This window comes from Oncorhynchus gorbuscha, linkage group LG03 (genome assembly GCF_021184085.1).
Source record: "Oncorhynchus gorbuscha isolate QuinsamMale2020 ecotype Even-year linkage group LG03, OgorEven_v1.0, whole genome shotgun sequence".
NCBI lineage: Eukaryota > Metazoa > Chordata > Actinopteri > Salmoniformes > Salmonidae > Oncorhynchus > Oncorhynchus gorbuscha.
In genome coordinates this window covers 100,903,295-100,925,048 of record NC_060175.1, presented here as the reverse complement: position 1 = coordinate 100,925,048, position 21,754 = coordinate 100,903,295, and the positions used below count along the sequence as shown (strand labels likewise).

At 44.0% G+C, this 21,754-nt stretch overlaps 1 protein-coding gene across 2 annotated transcripts in view; it reads right to left on the bottom strand.

The window, feature by feature from the left end:
• Positions 1 to 21,525, bottom strand: part of LOC124032374 (guanine nucleotide-binding protein G(i) subunit alpha-3-like) — a 78,807-nt gene extending 57,282 nt beyond the window's left edge. Inside the window, exon 1 of one of the 2 annotated variants that reach the window (XM_046344734.1) lies at positions 20,914 to 21,525. In XM_046344734.1, coding sequence (XP_046200690.1) covers positions 20,914 to 21,031 — 118 coding nt within the window. In that variant the 5' untranslated portion in view covers positions 21,032 to 21,525. The remainder of the gene's footprint in view (positions 1 to 20,913) is intronic. The other variant, XM_046344735.1, reaches the window with a different exon arrangement.
• Between the last annotated feature and the right edge of the window lie 229 nt (positions 21,526 to 21,754).

Here is a 21,754-nt window from a genome sequence, read left to right as displayed (position 1 = left end):
AGTCCAAGAATAATGTTTTAGGCTAATCTACATTTTCATATCTGGACACTGAGCTGGTGTTTATATGACAAGGAAATGTATATTAAACAACAGCTTGATGGTGAAATGTTTTATTTATCTTTTTTTGCCCAGATTTCGTGGTATCCAATTGTTTTAGTAGTTACTATCTTGTCTCATCGCTACAATTCCCGTACGGGCTCGGGAGAGACGAAGGTCGAGAGCCATTCGTCCTCCGAAACACAACCCAACCAAGCCGCACTGCTTCTTAACACAGCGCGCATCCAACCCGGAAGGCAGCCACACCAATGTGTCGGAGGAAACACTGTGCACCTGGCGACCTGGTCAGCGTGCACCGCGCCCGACCCGCCACAGGAGTCGCTAGCGCGCGATGAGACAAGGATTTCCTACCGGCCAAACCCTCCCTAACCCGGACGACGCTAGGCCAAATTGTGCGTCACCCCATGGACCTCCTGGTCGCGGCCGACTGCGACAGAGCCCAGAGTCTCTGGTGGCACAGCTAGCACTGCGATGCAGTGCCGTAGACCACTGCGCCACCCGGGAGGCCCGTGAAATGTATTTTTGCAGTGGTTTGTGATAAAGCAGAATGAGGGTGTATCATCGAGCAGAGATACGGATGGTGTATTTGATACCACCAGCTCGGCAGAGATGTGTGCTGCTAGGAGGAGAAGGTAGCTAGCTATATTCTGCCTGTGAAATCAGACTCTCTCTCATTGGCCCATATTTATAGCGCAGTGTGTGTGGGCTATAAGAAAAGACACGGGCTACTAAGTATCATATAGAAGAATCCTCATAGACAGTACTATAGTATGGGATGGGATGTGTATGGGATGGGACAGTACTATGGGATGGGACAGTACTATAGTATGCAGCCTGGGATGGGACACTGCAGTAAACGTTGCCAGGCACTAAGGGAAAGGTTGGGTAGTGTCAGTTCGATATCAACGGGGAACATCCCTTAAAAGAGGAGTCAGAAGGGAAGCCTTTCTATACACCAGGGCAAGGACCATTCCAGTATCGCAGCAAGGAAACAAAACACAAAGATGATTTCACTTCTTTAAGAATACAACCTTAATGTTGGAAACAGTAACGGCGTTCTACGTTTGTTGAAAGAGAGTCGGACCGAAATGCAGCGTGGTGGTTACTCATGTCTTTAATGAAACAATCGCGATACATGAAATAACTATACAAATACAAAACAACAAACGGAACGTGAAACCTAATTACAGCCTATCTGGTGAAACTACACAGAGACAGGAACAATCACCCACGAAATACACAGTGAAACCCAGGCTACCTAAATACGGTTCCCAAACAGAGACAACAAGAATCACCTGACTCTGATTGAGAACCGCCTCAGGCAGCCAAGCCTATGCAACACCCCTACTCAGCCGCAATCCCAATAACTACAAAACCCCAATACGAAATACCACAAAATAAACCCATGTCACACCCTGGCCAGACCAAATATATAACGAAACACAAAACACTATGACCAAGTCGTGCCAGAAACAACCCATCATTATGTTGTCATTCAGAGTCACGTATTTATTTTCCAAGCTATAAGCAATGTTTTACACACAGCAGGTTTTTAAAAAGGACCAAAGCGTTTGGTCTGCATTGTGTTTTCATTTTTGCCATAACAATACTGTACATGTCAGGTTTATTTTATTTAACATTTATTTAAAAACTAGGCAAGTACGTTAAGAACAAATTCGTATTTACAATGACGGCCTACCAAAAGGCCTATTTGCAGGGACGGGGGCTGGGATTAAACTTTTTTATTTTTATTAATTAAAAATACAGAACAAAAACAAATCACGACAAGAAAAACAACATTAGTTGAGTACTCCAATATTTTATTCCTTCCATGAACAACAGTAAAATAACTAGCAAAGAATATTATTTATGAAAAGGAAATGGGTTTTTTTCTCCATTCATTGCCACACAAGAGACAATCCCAGATGTCATGTTGTACTGTATGGGAATTACAAAGTACAGAGGACACAAAAACAACTCAACCATATTATTGATCTGTTTGGAATGTAAACAAACCCTGATAGAGGAAGCATACAGTAGAACTATATTGACACGAGGATTATCTGTCCGAGGCCACTACTGTAGAACTAACTATATTGACATGAGGATTAGCTGTCCGAGGCCACTACTGTAGAACTAACTATATTGACACGAGGATTAGCTGTCCGAGGCCACTACTGTAGAACTAACTATATTGACACGAGGATTAGCTGTCCGAGTCCACTACTGTAGAACTAACTATATTGACACGAGGATTAGCTGTCCGAGTCCACTACTGTAGAACTAACTATATTGACACGAGGATTAGCTGTCCGAGTCCACTACTGTAGAACTAACTATATTGACACGAGGATTAGCTGTCCGAGCACACTACTGTAGAACTAACTACATTGACACGAGGATTAGCTGTCCGAGTCCACTACTGTAGAACTAACTATATTGACACGAGGATTAGCTGTCCGAGTCCACTACTGTAGAACTAACTATATTGACACGAGGATTAGCTGTCCGAGCCCACTACTGTAGAACTAACTACATTGACACGAGGATTAGCTGTCCGAGCCCACTGCCGTAGAACTAACTATATTGACACGAGGAATAGCTGTCCGAGTCCACTACTGTAGAACTAACTATATTGACATGAGGATTAGCTGTCCGAGTCCATTACTGTTGAACTATATTGACACGAGGATTAGCTGTCCGAGTCCACTACTGTAGAACTAACTATATTGACACGAGGATTAGCTGTCCGAGTCCACTACTGTAGAACTAACTATATTGACACGAGGATTAGCTGTCCGAGCACACTACTGTAGAACTAACTACATTGACACGAGGATTAGCTGTCCGAGTCCACTACTGTAGAACTAACTATATTGACACGAGGATTAGCTGTCCGAGTCCACTACTGTAGAACTAACTATATTGACACGAGGATTAGCTGTCCGAGCCCACTACTGTAGAACTAACTATATTGACACGAGGATTAGCTGTCCTAAATGTAAATGTAAATGTAAATGAGTCCGAGCCCACTACTGTAGAACTAACTATATTGACACGAGGATTAGCTGTCCGAGTCCACTACTGTAGAACTAACTATATTGACATGAGGATTAGCTGTCCGAGTCCATTACTGTAGAACTAACTATATTGACACGAGGATTAGCTGTCCGAGTCCACTACTGTAGAACTAACTATATTGACACGAGGATTAGCTGTCCACTCCTGTTGAAGTATATTGCGAGGATTAGCCACTACTGTAGAACTAACTATATTGACACGAGGATTAGCTGTCCGAGCCCACTACTGTAGAACTAACTATATTGACACGAGGATTAGCTGTCCGAGTCCACTACTGTAGAACTAACTATATTGACATGAGGATTAGCTGTCCGAGCCCACTACTGTAGAACTAACTATATTGACACGAGGATTAGTCCATTACTGTTGAACTATATTGACACGAGGATTAGCTGTCCGAGTCCACTACTGTAGAACTAACTATATTGACATGAGGATTAGCTGTCCGAGTCCATTACTGTTGAACTATATTGACACGAGGATTAGCTGTCCGAGTCCACTACTGTAGAACTAACTATATTGACATGAGGATTAGCTGTCCGAGTCCACTACTGTAGAACTAACTATATTGACATGAGGATTAGCTGTCCGAGTCCACTACTGTAGAACTAACTATATTGACATGAGGATTAGCTGTCCGAGTCCATTACTGTTGAACTATATTGACACGAGGATTAGCTGTCCGAGTCCACTACTGTAGAACTAACTATATTGACATGAGGATTAGCTGTCCGAGTCCATTACTGTTGAACTATATTGACACGAGGATTAGCTGTCCGAGTCCACTACTGTAGAACTAACTATATTGACATGAGGATTAGCTGTCCGAGTCCACTACTGTAGAACTAACTATATTGACATGAGGATTAGCTGTCCGAGTCCACTACTGTAGAACTAACTATATTGACACGAGGATTAGCTGTCCGAGTCCACTACTGTAGAACTAACTATATTGACACGAGGATTAGCTGTCCGAGCCCACTACTGTAGAACTAACTACATTGACACTGTCCGAGCCCACTACTGTAGAACTAACTATATTGACACGAGGATTAGCTGTCCGAGTCCACTACTGTAGAACTAACTATATTGACACGAGGATTAGCTGTCCGAGCCCACTACTGTAGAACTAACTACATTGACACGAGGATTAGCTGTCCGAGCCCACTGCCGTAGAACTAACTATATTGACACGAGGAATAGCTGTCCGAGTCCACTACTGTAGAACTAACTATATTGACATGAGGATTAGCTGTCCGAGTCCATTACTGTTGAACTAACTATATTGACACGAGGATTAGCTGTCCGAGTCCACTACTGTAGAACTAACTATATTGACACGAGGATTAGCTGTCCGAGTCCACTACTGTAGAACTAACTATATTGACACGAGGATTAGCTGTCCGAGCCCACTACTGTAGAACTAACTACATTGACACGAGGATTAGCTGTCCGAGTCCACTACTGTAGAACTAACTATATTGACACGAGGATTAGCTGTCCGAGCCCACTACTGTAGAACTAACTATATTGACACGAGGATTAGCTGTCAGAGTCCACTACTGTAGAACTAACTATATTGACACGAGGATTAGCTGTCCGAGTCCACTACTGTTGAACTATATTGACACGAGGATTAGCTGTCCGAGTCCACTACTGTAGAACTAACTATATTGACACGAGGATTAGCTGTCCGAGTCCACTACTGTAGAACTAACTATATTGACACTGAGGATCCACGAGGATTATTTGTAAATTGACACTGGATAAGAGTCCGAGTCCACTACTGTAGAACTAAAATGACCGAGGATTAAATGTAAATGTAAATGTAAATGATTAGCTGTCCGAGCCCACTACTGTAGAACTAACTATATTGACACGAGGATTAGCTGTCCGAGCCCACTACTGTAGAACTAACTATATTGACCTGAGGATTAGCTGTCCGAGGCCACTACTGTAGAACTATATTGACACGAGGATTAGCTGTCCGAGCCCACTACTGTAGAACTAACTATATTGACACGAGGATTAGCTGTCCGAGCCCACTACTGTAGAACTAACTATATTGACACGAGGATTAGCTGTCCGAGTCCACTACTGTTGAAGTATATTGACACGAGGATTAGCTGTCCGAGCCCACTACTGTAGAACTAACTATATTGACACGAGGATTAGCTGTCCGAGTCCACTACTGTAGAACTAACTATATTGACACGAACTAACTATATTGGATTAGCTGTCCGAGTCCACTACTGTTGAACTAACTATATTGACACGAGGATTAGCTGTCCGAGTCCACTACTGTAGAACTAACTATATTGACACGAGGATTAGCTGTCCGAGTCCACTACTGTTGAACTATATTGACACGAGGATTAGCTGTCCGAGTCCACTACTGTTGAACTATATTGACACGAGGATTAGCTGTCCGAGTCCACTACTGTAGAACTAACTATATTGACACGAGGATTAGCTGTCCGAGTCCACTACTGTTGAACTATATTGACACGAGGATTAGCTGTCCGAGTCCACTACTGTAGAACTAACTATATTGACACGAGGATTAGCTGTCCGAGTCCATTACTGTAGAACTAACTATATTGACACGAGGAACTGTAGAACTAACTATATTAGGATTAGCTGTCCGAGTCCACTACTGTAGAACTAACTATATTGACACGAGGATTAGCTGTCCGAGTCCATTACTGTAGAACTAACTATATTGACACGAGGATTAGCTGTTCGAGTCCACTACTGTAGAACTAACTATATTGACACGAGGATTAGCTGTCCGAGTCCACTACTGTAGAACTATATTGACACGAGGATTAGCTGTCCGAGTCCACTACTGTAGAACTAACTATATTGACATGAGGATTAGCTGTCCGAGTCCACTACTGTAGAACTAACTATATTGACATGAGGATTAGCTGTCCGAGTCCACTACTGTAGAACTAACTATATTGACACGAGGATTAGCTGTCCGAGTCCACTACTGTAGAACTAACTATATTGACACGAGGATTAGCTGTCCGAGCCCACTACTGTAGAACTAACTACATTGACACGAGGATTAGCTGTCCGAGTCCACTACTGTAGAACTAACTATATTGACACGAGGATTAGCTGTCCGAGTCCACTACTGTAGAACTAACTATATTGACACGAGGATTAGCTGTCCGAGCCCACTACTGTAGAACTAACTATATTGACACGAGGATTAGCTGTCCGAGTCCACTACTGTAGAACTAACTATATTGACATGAGGATTAGCTGTCCGAGGCCACTACTGTAGAACTATATTGACACGAGGATTAGCTGTCCGAGCCCACTACTGTAGAACTAACTATATTGACACGAGGATTAGCTGTCCGAGCCCACTACTGTAGAACTAACTATATTGACACGAGGATTAGCTGTCCGAGTCCACTACTGTAGAACTAACTATATTGACACGAGGATTAGCTGTCCGAGCCCACTACTGTAGAACTAACTATATTGACACGAGGATTAGCTGTCCGAGTCCACTACTGTAGAACTAACTATATTGACACGAGGATTAGCTGTCCGAGTCCACTACTGTTGAACTAACTATATTGACACGAGGATTAGCTGTCCGAGCCCACTACTGTAGAACTAACTATATTGACACGAGGATTAGCTGTCCGAGTCCACTACTGTTGAACTATATTGACACGAGGATTAGCTGTCCGAGTCCACTACTGTTGAACTATATTGACACGAGGATTAGCTGTCCGAGTCCACTACTGTAGAACTAACTATATTGACACGAGGATTAGCTGTCCGAGTCCACTACTGTTGAACTATATTGACACGAGGATTAGCTGTCCGAGTCCACTACTGTAGAACTAACTATATTGACACGAGGATTAGCTGTCCGAGTCCACTACTGTAGAACTAACTATATTGACACGAGGATTAGCTGTCCGAGTCCTGTAGAACTACTTAGAACTCCGAGTCCAACTGTTGAACTATATTGACACGAGGATTAGCTGTCCGAGTCCACTACTGTAGAACTAACTATATTGACACGAGGATTAGCTGTCCGAGTCCACTACTGTAGAACTAACTATATTGACACGAGGATTAGCTGTCCGAGTCCACTACTGTAGAACTAACTATATTGACACGAGGATTAGCTGTCCGAGTCCATTACTGTAGAACTAACTATATTGACACGAGGATTAGCTGTCCGAGTCCACTACTGTAGAACTAACTATATTGACACGAGGATTAGCTGTCCGAGTCCACTACTGTAGAACTAACTATATTGACACGAGGATTAGCTGTCCGAGTCCATTACTGTAGAACTAACTATATTGACACGAGGATTAGCTGTCCGAGTCCATTACTGTAGAACTAACTATATTGACACGAGGATTAGCTGTCCGAGTCCACTACTGTAGAACTAACTATATTGACACGAGGATTAGCTGTCCGAGGCCACTACTGTAGAACTAACTATATTGACACGAGGATTAGCTGTCCGAGCCCACTACTGTAGAACTAACTATATTGACACGAGGATTAGCTGTCCGAGCCCACTACTGTAGAACTAACTATATTGACATGAGGATTAGCTGTCCGAGGCCACTACTGTAGAACTATATTGACACGAGGATTAGCTGTCCGAGCCCACTACTGTAGAACTAACTATATTGACACGAGGATTAGCTGTCCGAGCCCACTACTGTAGAACTAACTATATTGACACGAGGATTAGCTGTCCGAGCCCACTACTGTAGAACTAACTATATTGACACGAGGATTAGCTGTCCGAGTCCACTACTGTTGAAGTATATTGACACGAGGATTAGCTGTCCGAGCCCACTACTGTAGAACTAACTATATTGACACGAGGATTAGCTGTCCGAGTCCACTACTGTAGAACTAACTATATTGACACGAGGATTAGCTGTCCGAGTCCACTACTGTTGAACTAACTATATTGACACGAGGATTAGCTGTCCGAGCCCACTACTGTAGAACTAACTATATTGACACGAGGATTAGCTGTCCGAGTCCACTACTGTTGAACTATATTGACACGAGGATTAGCTGTCCGAGTCCACTACTGTTGAACTATATTGACACGAGGATTAGCTGTCCGAGTCCACTACTGTAGAACTAACTATATTGACACGAGGATTAGCTGTCCGAGTCCATTACTGTAGAACTAACTATATTGACAGGAGGATTAGCTGTCCGAGTCCACTACTGTAGAACTAACTATATTGACACGAGGATTAGCTGTCCGAGTCCACTACTGTAGAACTAACTATATTGACACGAGGATTAGCTGTCCGAGTCCATTACTGTAGAACTAACTATATTGACACGAGGATTAGCTGTCCGAGTCCACTACTGTAGAACTAACTATATTGACACGAGGATTAGCTGTCCGAGTCCACTACTGTAGAACTAACTATATTGACACGAGGATTAGCTGTCCGAGTCCATTACTGTAGAACTAACTATATTGACACGAGGATTAGCTGTCCGAGTCCACTACTGTAGAACTAACTATATTGACACGAGGATTAGCTGTCCGAGTCCATTACTGTAGAACTAACTATATTGACACGAGGATTAGCTGTCCGAGCCCACTACTGTAGAACTAACTATATTGTTAACAAAACGTGTGAGCGCTCGTGTGTATGATCTTGTTCTTCTATGCTCTTAAGGACCTAAAATCCCCAAAAATCCCTTCAAGGATTGTCAAATAAGAAATTATCCATGGTGGGGACATTTCCCTCGTCCCCACGAGGACAAAGGCTATTTTAATCTTAGGGTTTTGGGTTAAAATTAGGGTTAGGGATACAGGTTGTGTGTCAGGGTTAAAGGTTAGGGTTCGGGTGGTGTCTTAGGGTTCGGGTGGTGTCTTAGGGTTCGGGTGGTGTCTTAGGGTTCGGGTGGTGTCTTAGGGTTCGGGTTTAGGATGTGTGTTAGGGCTAGGGTTTAGGATGTGTGTTAGGGCTAGGGTTTAGGATGTGTGTTAGGGCTAGGGTTTAGGTTGTGTGTTAGGGTTAGGGTTTAGGTTGTGTGTTAGGGTTAGGGTTTAGGTTGTGTGTTAGGGTTAGGGTTTAGGATGTGTGTTAGGGTTAGGGTTTAGGATGTGTGTTAGGGTTAGGGTTTAGGTTGTGTGTTAGGGCTAGGGTTTAGGTTGTGTGTTAGGGCTAGGGTTTAGGTTGTGTGTTAGGGCTAGGGTTTAGGTTGTGTGTTAGGGCTAGGGTTTAGGTTGTGTGTTAGGGCTAGGGTTTAGGTTGTGTGTTAGGGCTAGGGTTTAGGTTGTGTGTTAGGGCTAGGGTTTAGGTTGTGTGTTAGGGCTAGGGTTTAGGTTGTGTGTTAGGGCTAGGGTTTAGGTTGTGTGTTAGGGTTAGGGTTTAGGTTGTGTGTTAGGGCTAGGGTTTAGGTTGTGTGTTAGGGCTAGGGTTTAGGTTGTGTGTTAGGGCTAGGGTTTAGGTTGTGTGTTAGGGCTAGGGTTTAGGTTGTGTGTTAGGGCTAGGGTTTAGGTTGTGTGTTAGGGCTAGGGTTTAGGATGTGTGTTAGGGCTAGGGTTTAGGATGTGTGTTAGGGCTAGGGTTTAGGATGTGTGTTAGGGCTAGGGTTTAGGATGTGTGTTAGGGCTAGGGTTTAGGATGTGTGTTAGGGTTAGGGTTTAGGTTGTGTGTTAGGGCTAGGGTTTAGGTTGTGTGTTAGGGCTAGGGTTTAGGTTGTGTGTTAGGGCTAGGGTTTAGGTTGTGTGTTAGGGTTAGGGTTTAGGATGTGTGTTAGGGCTAGGGTTTAGGTTGTGTGTTAGGGTTAGGGTTTAGGTTGTGTGTTAGGGTTAGGGTTTAGGTTGTGTGTTAGGGTTACGGGTTAACGAAAAAAGGCTATTTTAAGCTTAGTGGTTAGGGTAAGAATTAGGGTTAGCATTAGTGGTTCGGTTTATGGTTAGTTTTAAGATTAGGTTTAGGGGTTAGGGTCAGTGTTAAGATTAGGTTTAGGGTTAGTGTTAAGATTAGGTTTAGGGGTTAGGGTCAGTGTTAAGATTAGGTTTAGGGTTAGTGTTAAGATTAGGTTTAGGGGTTAGGGAAAATAGGATTTTGAATGGAAATAAATTTTAGGTTCCCATGAGGATAGAAGAACATGACCACACGCAACTCCTAAACAGAGCACAAATCACCACAGGGAGACATTAATTTCCATAAACATGCATGGAGGGTTAAATCAGTGTGGGTACAGCATAGTTTGAAAGCGTATCTACTAGAAAACAACAGTAATTAGAGTAGCTTTCCTTAGACAGGGAGGCACGGCACAATGGAAGTAGACAGAACTACAGTGGTTAGACTGGCTACCATGTAAAAAAAGGTTGGGACTGGGAAATCAATAATAATAATAATAATAACCTCTTGTCTTTCAGCTAAGGAATCTGTTTATGATATGTTTCCTTCCAAAACAGTTTAAAGAATGAAGGTCTTATACCAGCTCCTGAGGACATCTTTGATGCGAGTCAGGTTGTCAGGACAACTCAGACGGTGGATGTAAACCAACAAAGAAAAAACATTTTAGTCACGGAGATTATTAGACAGGAAAAGATGGACGCTTGGTTTTGATGAATCCTCTTTTCCTAAACTTTCTCATTCACTAACCTTCTAATACTATAACAAATTTGCCTCCAAACAAAATGGCTTCCCTTGAAATAGCAACATTCGCCAGATTAGACATGGCGCGCGTGTGTGTGTGTGTGTGTGTGTGTGTGTGTGTGTGTGTGTGTGTGTGTGTGTGTGTGTGTGTGTGTGTGTGTGTGTGTGTGTGTGTGTGTGTGTGTGTGTGTGTGTGTGTGTGTGTGTGTGTGTGTGTGTGTTTGACAGAATTCAATTTGGACTGCAAAGTGCTTCCGCTGTCAGGACTACGTGATCACATTAAAATGTATGGATTCTCCAGTGCATTTCAGACTTCGCCATCTATACTTACAGTCTCTAGGGGACCTTTCACATGTTCCCAAGTAAAACCTCAGTCTCAGAACAAGCCTCAGTTAGCAGGAGTTTTCAACGTGCAATAACAAGATGATATTAAAAAATAAATAAAAACACAAAGGGTTCCAACGCAGAGAAGTTGTAGCCTTCACAATCCAAACCAAAATGGCTCCCGAGGGATGCAATGCACTACATCCACACCTACAGAATCTAGGAGACTTTTCACATGCAACATCATTTCACTTGTAGGCCTGAGACTCAGTTAGTAGGACTTTTGAACGGAGGAACTTATGCATGACTCACATTCATGTGGTATATACAAGGATGAATTTAACTGGACACCAAAATGGCTCCCGAGGGATGCAGTGCACTATAATCCTAATTGCCTGGTCCCAGATCAGTTATTAGCCAACTTTCATGGTCGTTTGGCAAGATAGCACAAACAGATCTGGGACCACGCTATAAATTGTAACAGCCTAACAATTCCCTTTGTTCCATTCCAGGCCTGGGAGAGAGAAATGAGGGCTGAGTCTGGACATGGACAACCACTTTTCTGTGCGGTTGGTCGGCAAAGAGAGAGCTGTGCGGTTGGTCAGTAGAGAGAGCTGTGCGGTTGGTCAGTAGAGAGTAGCTGTGAGGTTGGTCAGTAGAGAGAGCTGTGCGGTTGGCCAGTAGAGAGTAGCTGTGCGGTTGGTCAGTAGAGAGAGCTGTGCGGTTGGCCAGTAGAGAGTAGCTGTGAGGTTGGTCAGTAGAGAGAGCTGTGTGGTTGGTCAGTAGAGAGAGCTGTGTGGTTGGTCAGTAGAGAGAAGCTGTGAGGTTGGTCAGTAGAGAGTAGCTGTGTGCTTGGTTAGTAGAGAGTAGCTGTGAGGTTGGCCAGTAGAGAGTAGCTGTGAGGTTGGCCAGTAGAGAGTAGCTGTGAGGTTGGCCAGTAGAGAGTAGCTGTGCGGTTGGCCAGTAGAGAGTAGCTGTGCGGTTGGCCAGTAGAGAGTAGCTGTGCGGTTGGCCAGTAGAGAGTAGCTGTGCGGTTGGCCAGTAGAGAGTAGCTGTGCGGTTGGCCAGTAGAGAGTAGCTGTGAGGTTGGCCAGTAGAGAGTAGCTGTGAGGTTGGCCAGTAGAGAGTAGCTGTGTGGTTGGCCAGTAGAGAGTAGCTGTGTGGTTGGTTAGTAGAGAGTAGCTGTGAGGTTGGCCAGCAGAGAGTAGCTGTGAGGTTGGCCAGCAGAGAGTAGCTGTGAGGTTGGCCAGCAGAGAGTAGCTGTGAGGTTGGCCAGTAGAGAGTAGCTGTGAGGTTGGCCAGTAGAGAGTAGCTGTGAGATTGGCCAGCAGAGAGTAGCTGTGAGGTTGGCCAGCAGAGAGTAGCTGTGAGGTTGGCCAGCAGAGAGTAGCTGTGAGGTTGGCCAGCAGAGAGTAGCTGTGAGGTTGGCCAGTAGAGAGTAGCTGTGAGGTTGGCCAGTAGAGAGTAGCTGTGAGATTGGCCAGTAGAGAGTAGCTGTGAGGTTGGCCAGTAGAGAGTAGCTGTGAGGTTGGCCAGCAGAAGTAGTTGTGAGGTTGGCCAGCAGAGAGTAGCTGTGAGGTTGGCCAGCAAAGAGTAGCTGTGAGGTTGGCCAGTAGAGAGTAGCTGTGAGGTTGGCCAGTAGAGAGTAGCTGTGAGGTTGGCCAGTAGAGAGTAGCTGTGAGGTTGGCCTGTAGAGAGTAGCTGTGAGGTTGGCCAGTAGAGAGTAGCTGTGAGGTTGGCCAGTAGAGTGTAGCTGTGAGGTTGGCCAGTAGAGAGTAGCTGTGAGGTTGGCCAGTAGAGAGTAGCTGTGAGGTTGGCCAGTAGAGAGTAGCTGTGAGGTTGGCCTGTAGAGAGTAGCTGTGAGGTTGGCCAGTAGAGAGTAGCTGTGAGGTTGGCCAGTAGAGTGTAGCTGTGAGGTTGGCCAGTAGAGAGTAGCTGTGAGGTTGGCCAGTAGAGAGTAGCTGTGAGGTTGGCCAGTAGAGAGTAGCTGTGAGGTTGGCCAGTAGAGAGAGCTCCAAATAAAATGATAAACGTTTACACAAGATGTGCAGCAGGCCTATTTAACCCCTAACTGCATTGTGCCTAGACTGTAACCATAGACCGTACTGTATAACGTTTCACACTATTTAATAAACAGAGAAGTCGTTCTCTCATATGGGATCTAGTGTGACATCCTAGCTGTATTTCTACTATAATGGCTCCAATTGGCAACTCTTTCTCTCATATGGGATCTAGTGGGATATCCTAGCTGTATTTCTACTATAATGGCTCCAATTGGCAGCAACATGTTTCTTGTTGACATCACGTCTTCCTTAGCAGGTATTATGTTTTGAAGATTAAAGTAAAAACCTGTCATCTGTTTACCTGATCCACGGCAGACCGTAAAGGTATAACATAACTGCTCCCCCCCCCCCCCCCATCTGTTTACCTGATCCACGGCAGACCGTAAAGGTATAACATAACTGCTCCCCCACCCCACCCCACCCCCATCTGTTTACCTGATCCACGGCAGACTGTAAAGGTATAACATAACTGCTCCCCCCCATCTGTTTACCTGATCCACGGCAGACTGTAAAGGTATAACATAACTGCTCCCCCCAATCTGTTTACCTGATCCACGGCAGACCGTAAAGGTATAACATAACTGCTCCCCCCCCCCATCTGTTTACCTGATCCACGGCAGACTAAAGGTATAACATAACTGCTCCCCCCCCCCCATCTGTTTACCTGATCCACGGCAGACTGTAAAGGTGTAACATAACTGCTCCCCCCATCTGTTTACCTGATCCACGGCAGACCGTAAAGGTATAACATAACTGCCCCCCCCATCTGTTTACCTGATCCACGGCAGACCGTAAAGGTATAACATAACTGCTCCCCCCCATCTGTTTACCTGATCCACGGCAGACTGTAAAGGTATAACATAACAGGTTTTTACTTTAATCTTCAAAACATAATACCTGCTAAGGAAGACATGATGTCAACAAGAAACATGTTGCTGCCAATTGGAGCCATTATAGTAGAAATACAGCTAGGATATCACACTAGATCCCATATGAGAGAAAGAGTTGCCAATTGGAGCCATTATAGTAGAAATACAGCTAGGATGTCACACTAGATCCCATATGAGAGAACGAGTTGCCAATTGGAGCCATTATAGTAGAAATACAGCTAGGATATCACACTAGATCCCATATGAGAGAAAGAGTTGCCAATTGGAGCCATTATAGTAGAAATACAGCTAGGATATCACACTAGATCCCATATGAGAGAAAGAGTTGCCAATTGGAGCCATTATAGTAGAAATACAGCTAGGATATCACACTAGATCCCATATGAGAGAAAGAGTTGCCAATTGGAGCCATTACAGTAGAAATACAGCTAGGATATCACACTAGATCCCATATGAGAGAAAGAGTTGCCAATTGGAGCCATTATAGTAGAAATACAGCTAGGATATCACACTAGATCCCATATGAGAGAACGACTTCTCTGTTTATTAAATAGTGTGAAACGTTATACAGTACGGTCTATGGTTACAGTCTAGGCACAATGCAGTTAGGGGTTAAATAGGCCTGCTGCACATCTAGTGTAAATGTTTATCATTTTATTTGGAGCTCTCTCTACTGGCCAACCTCACAGCTACTCTCTACTGGCCAACCTCACAGCTACTCTCTACTGGCCAACCTCACAGCTACTCTCAACTGGCCAACCTCACAGCTACTCTCAACTGGCCAACCTCACAGCTACTCTCAACTGGCCAACCTCACAGCTACTCTCAACTGGCCAACCTCACAGCTACTCTCAACTGGCCAACCTCACAGCTACTCTCAACTGGCCAACCTCACAGCTACTCTCTACTGGCCAACCTCACAGCTACTCTCTACTGGCCAACCTCACAGCTACTCTCTACTGGCCAACCTCACAGCTACTCTCTACTGGCCAACCTCACACCTCACTGGCCAGCTCACAGCTACTCTCTACTGGCCAACCTCACAGCTACTCTCTACTGGCCAACCTCACAGCTACTCTCTACTGGCCAACCTCACAGCTACTCTCTACTGGCCAACCTCACAGCTACTCTCTACTGGCCATGGAGTTGTCTTTAATCTGTCACCATATTGTACACCTTGTAGTCTACTACATTAATCCACTTCCATTGAGTGGAGGTGTTTGTTTACATTCTCAAGTGGTATCGCTAAGAGGTTCAACAGCAGTGAGGGGAGTCGGGGGATGAAACTACGGGATGCCATTTCGACCATTTGTGTGTCAAAAAGAAAGATGCTTCAAACAGGGTTATTTGATGCGTGTCAAATAAACTTGTTGACCACCCGAATATGACAGTACATCACGTAATAATTTAAACACGTTAATACATTTTGTACTTAGTGTTTACCACATCACTCGTATTTCATATGTCACAGTGATTCACCGATATGTATGCTACGATGCTGATAGAGTTGTCTCGCTCACCTGCCGCACTTCCCCAAACTCTGGGATGGCGGCAGGGTAGCCTCGTGGTTAGAGCGTTGGACTAGTAACTGGAAGGTTGCAAGTTCAAACCCCTGAGCTGACAAGGTACACATCTGTCGTTCTGCCCCTGAACAGGCAATTAACCCACTGTTCCTAGGCCGTCATTGAAAATAAGAATTTGTTCTTAACCGACTTGCCTAGTAAAATAAAGGTAAAATTTAAAAAAATTAAATAAAATTAAAATTTAAAAAATGGTGAGCTGATGCATGCAAATAATGTTCTTACCAAAAAACATAGCAAAACGACATAATCTGTTATAGTAGTTACAGTTAACTATAATCTAAAATACCCCTAATTTATAAAAACAGTTCTTATTTCATGACTGATGGTCGGACTCACCTATGTGAAGCTAGACACAATAAGGATTAGCCACAATAGCGGAATTTGCGGTTAGCCTTCAAAATAAAAGTTTCATTGAACGTGATGCAAATTAATACAAATAGTGCCACGGCGGGAATAGATCACGCTAAACGAGTTTGGGAGGTTAATTATAGAAATTAAAAATTAAAAAAAATGTTAAATTGACATAGACTTTATAATTGCAATGGGGGCATACTTATTTTCACTGTACAGCCTTACCCGCAAATGGTTAATGATGGCGCCGATGGGTAAGGCTGCCGTTTTATTGGCCCTTCACCAATCATGCTATTTTGTTTGTTTTGTCGCGTTGTTTGTAACTTGTTTTGTAAATAATGTTAATGCTACCATCTCCTATGACCCGAAAAAGAGCTTCTAAACATCAGAACTGGGATTGCTCACCTCAAACTGGACGAAGAGATTTTCTTCAATGAGTCGGACACGAGGGATATCCAGGCCCCGATCCCCGTGATTCGCTGGAGAAGGAAACTGTGATTTCAAGTTAAGAGATCAGGGTGCCTTGTGAGTACCAGTCGATGAGTGGCTAATCTGCCATTGCCCTCCGTTCTACTAGCTAATGCTGAATCGCTAGAAAATAAATAGGACGAACTGAAAGCGCATATTTTTCAACCAACGGGACATTAAAAACTGTCATATTTTATGCTTCACCGAGTCATGGATGAACAACGACATTAAGAACATAGTGTATAACCCGCCAGCTCTATCGGCAAGACAGAACAGCAGCCTCTGGTAAGACACGGAGCGGGGGGCCTATCCATTTATGTAAACAACAGCTGGTGCACGATATCTAAGGAAGTCTCAAAGTTTTGCTCGCCTTAGGTTGAGTATCTTATGATAAGCTGTAGACCACAATATTTACCCGGAGAGATGATCTGTATTTTTTGTAGCTGTCTATATACCACCACAGAGCGAGGTTGGAACTAAAACCGCACTCAATGAGCTGTAAGAAAACAGGAAAACGCTCATCCAGAGGTGGCGTTCCTAGTGGCCGGGGACTTTAGTGCAGGGAAACTTAAATCAGTTTTACCAAATTTCTATCAGCATGTTAAATGTGCAACCAGAAGGGGGGAAAAAAAACTCTAGACCACCTTTTACTCCACACACAGAGACGCGTACAATGCTCTCCCTCGCCCTCCATTTGGCAAATCTGACCTTAACTCTATCCTCCTGATTCCTGCTTACAAGCTAAAATTAAAGCAGGAAGCTCCAGTGACTAGGTCTATAAAAATGTGGTCAGATGAAATAGATGCTAAACTACAGGACTGTTTACTAGCACAGACTGGAATATGTTCCGGGATTCTTCCAATGGCATTGAGGAGTACACCACATCAGTCACTGGCTTCATCAATAAGTGCATAGAGGACGTCGTCCGCACAGTGACTGTACGTACATACCTCAACCAGAAGCCATGGATTACAGGCATAATTTGCACTGAGCTAAAGGGTAGAGATGCCGCTTTCGAGGAGCGAACCCGGAAGCTTATAAGAAATCCCGCTATGCCCTCCAACGAACCATCAAATAGGCAAAGTGTCAATCCAAGGTTGAGATTGAATTGTACTACACCGGCTGATGCTCGTCAGATGTGGCAGGGCTTGCAAACTGTTACAGACTACAAAGGGAAGCACAGCCAAGAGCTGCCCAATGACACGAGCCTACCAGACGAGCTAAATAACTTCTATGCTTGCTTCGAGGCAAGCAACACTGAAACATGCATGAGAACACCAACTGTTCCGGATGACTGTGTGATCATGCTCTCCACAGCCGATGTGAGTAAGACCTTTAAATAGGTCAACATTCACAAAGCCGCAGGGCCAGACGGATTACCAGGATGTGTACTCCGAGCATGCGCTGACCAACTGGCAAGTTTCTTCATTGAGATTTTTTACCTCTCCCTGACCGAGTCCGTAATAGCTACATGTTTCAAGCAGACCACCGTAGTCCCTGTGCCCAAGAAAGCGAAGGTAACCTGCCTAAATGACTACCGCCCCGTAGCTCTCACGTGGGTAGCCATGAAGTGCTTTGAAAGGCTGGTCACAACAACACCATCCTCCCGGAAACCCTAAACCCACTCCAATTTGCATACCACCCCAACAGATCCACAGATGACACAATAACACTCCACACTGCCCTTTTCCACCTGGACAAAAAGGAACACCTATGTGAGAATGCTGTTCACTGAATACTGCTCAGCGTTCAATATCTTAGTGCCCACAAAGCTCATCACTAAGCTAAGGACCCTGGGACTAAATACCTCCCTCTGCAACTGGATACGGGGTCGCCCCTGGCAGGAGGGGCGGCAGGTAGCCTAGCTGACAAGGTAAAAATATGTCCTTCTGCCTCTGATTCAGAGGGGTTGGGTTAAATGTGGAAGACACGTTTTAGTTGAAGGCATTCCGTTGTACAACTGATTAGGTATCTCCACTTTCCCAGGTGGTAAGGGTAGGAAACAACACATCTGCCACGCTGGTCCTCAACACAGGGGCCGCTGTGCGTGCTCAGTCCCCTCCTGTACTCTCTGTTCACCCACGACTGCATGGCCAAATACAACTCCAACACCATCATTAAGTTTGTTGACGATACAAGAGTGGTAGGCCTGATCACCGACAACGATGTGACAGCCTATAGGGAGGAGAACAGAGACCTGGCAGTGTGGTGCCAGGACAACAACCTCTCCCTCAAAGTGAGCAAGACAAAGGAGCCGATCGTGGACAACAGGAAAAGGAGGGCCGAACACGCTCCCATTCACATTGACGGGGCTGTAGTGGCGCGGATCGAGAGTTTCAAGTTCCTTGTTGTCCACGTCACCAACAACTATCATAGTCCATACACACCAAGACAATCGTGAACAGGGCACGGCAACACCTTTTCCCCCTCAGGAGACTGGCATGGGTGTCCAGATCCTAAAAAAGTTATACAGATGCACCAACCATCGAGAGCATCCTGACAGGTTGCATAACCACCTGGCATGGCAACTGCTCGGCATCCGACCGTAAGGCGCAACAGAGGGTAGTGCGTATGGCCCAGTACATCACTGGGGTAAAGCTTCCTGACATCCAGGACCTCTATATCAGGCAGTATCAGAAGAAGGACCCCAAAAAATTGTCAAAGACAACCAAGTCATAGATTGTTCTCTCTGCTACCGTACGGCAAGCAGTACCGGAGCGCCAAGTCTAGGATCAAAAGGCTCCTTAACAGCTTCTATCCTCAGGCCATAAGACTGCTGAACAATTAATCAAATGGCCACCCAGACTATTTACATTGACCCCCCCCCTCCTCCATTTGTTTTTACACTGCTGCTACCTGCTGTTTATTATCTATGCATAGAACCTTCACCCCTACCTACATGTACAAATGACCTCAACTAACCTGTACCCCCACACATTGACTCAGTACCAGGACCCCCCTGTATAAAGCCCCGGTATTGTTATTTTATTGTTACTTTTTACTTCCGTTTATTTAGTCAATGTTTTTTTTAAACTCTTGTTTCTTGAACTGCAATGTTGGTTAAGGGCTTGTAAGTATTTCACGGTAAAGTCTACCCCGGTTGAATTCGGCGCATGTGACAAATAACATTTGATTTGATTCCACCAATAGTAACCATTTGCGTCACTTTCAAATTAGGACCTCTATTTTGAAGGCGAACAGGAAATTATACTCTTGTGGCTGCCTTCACAGCACATAACCGGTCCGGTCAAGCGTCACTGAAGCCATCTGGCTGCTTATAACGTTACCTTTAGGCAACAGGGTTTTAGTAGTTGGCTAAATAGGTATTTTCATTAACTTAAGTTCGATTTCCATAGGAGAACAACAAGTGGCTACCTAGCTAATACTTACTCACACGTATTCCTAAATATTTTCTAAGAATATTGAAAATGCCTGCAGTTAATACTGGTATTTGTTTTCAGGCTGCTTGCTTTGGTGCCAGGACCGTACCACGCTAGATACCCCAGAAGTTTCTAATAAACATCTGTATCAACGATATTTGCAAACATTTTTGATCCTGCTTTTATTTCCAATCCTCACATAGACGTTTTCCCATTCGGTCGAACAAATAATACCTTATTACCAACGCAGTATTGTAAACAGATCATGGCCAGTGTTTGCGCTTTATTTTTGTTGTACAACTTTGACAGTGCTATTGGTCGTAGGGGTGGCGCTTGGCTTGGACATTCAAATCCAGCACACACACCATTCTTTAATATAATTGTGTTATTTGACGCGTCAAATTACAAGCTTATTTAACGGGTCAAATCATGCTTTTTTTTGTTTTAAGTGTATATTTTTTTGACACGCAAAGACCTACACGTTGTGCCAACGGAAACTGCCAAGTGCGTTATTTTACGATTGATGCAAACACAGCAGCATGTCTAAGCTTAGACAATGATCATAATTCAACATCTGTATTTAACAGTGTGTGTGTGTGTGTGTGTGTGTGTGTGTGTGTGTGTGTGTGTGTGTGTGTGTGTGTGTGTGTGTGTGTGTGTGTGTGTGTGTGTGTGTGTGTGTGTGTGTGTGTGTGTTAGTTATAGGATTAGCAATGCCAATAAAGACTAATGCCTAATCAATAGAAAACAAGTTAATATAGGGCTACATAAGAGAGTTTATTGAACAAGTGGATAAATATCCTCAGCTACATCTAATTCAGATGTTACCTAAAATAAATAATGTTGTAGGAAGTAATCAATAGAGATCCGATCAAACAAAAGCAAGCAAAGAAAGATCAAATGAACCAACGTAGCAACAAGTGATGTCTAGTTACAATTGTAACACTTGTGAAAGAGCAAACAAAGCATTTTCTCCCTGTAGATTCTGATGCTATATTGTCACTCCTTTTTAGTAGGAGAAAATAAAAGTTTTCCATCCAACAATGTAACAACAGCTATGACTTACTTACCAAGTAGCAGAAGTTTCACTTCCCTGGACGCTTTGTCTCGGTCTTCTCGTAGGTTCCGATCAATCATTTTACTCCTTTCCATCGCCGCTTTGTCCTCTTGGCTGATCGTGCAACCCATTTTTAACCACTTACTTGAGGTTTCTTCAAGATCTGGTTTGAATGGCAGCTACCGTTCATAAGTTGTTTGGGGGGGGTGCTTTCAAGATAATTTTCGCCCAGGCAGAAAGACAGAAAAAGGCGTTGGCGCTCCTCTTGTCTCGACAACAAACAGACAGAGATGCTGGTAAAGTCACGCCAACAAACCAAGTGTGGTTTAGCACTGAAAGACACTGCAATCAATTTCTACCAACAACAAATAAAAACTCGAGTCGAGTTAGGCTAGCTTGCAAAGAAAGTAGCTACACAATATTACTTTTCTATTATAAATGTTGTCGCAGTCCTCCAATTTAAAAAAAAAAGACAATTCACTATCTCTTATTAAAACTCAAAGCTACCGAGGAATTGGGTCATAGAATATCAATTTAACTATCAATTCGTCTTGATTTTGCTTGTTGTTGCATGAAGACACGTGTAAAATACGCATCTGAACTGTCATTCACGTCACCACACGCTGGAACGCAAAGAAAAAATGAAATCTTTATTTTGTGGATGGATGGGAAATGTAGTCTAAACTCACAGTACATTTGCTCTTTGCTTCTCTGAAATGTAAATAACATCGGCCTAAATTCTTCAACTCTAGGGCTCTCATTAGCATATGCTCAGAAGAGCTTAATGCTCACCTTTGACAAATATTTTTTGCAGCAAACCGGAAGCCTCTGAGAGAATACTAAAAATAATTTAG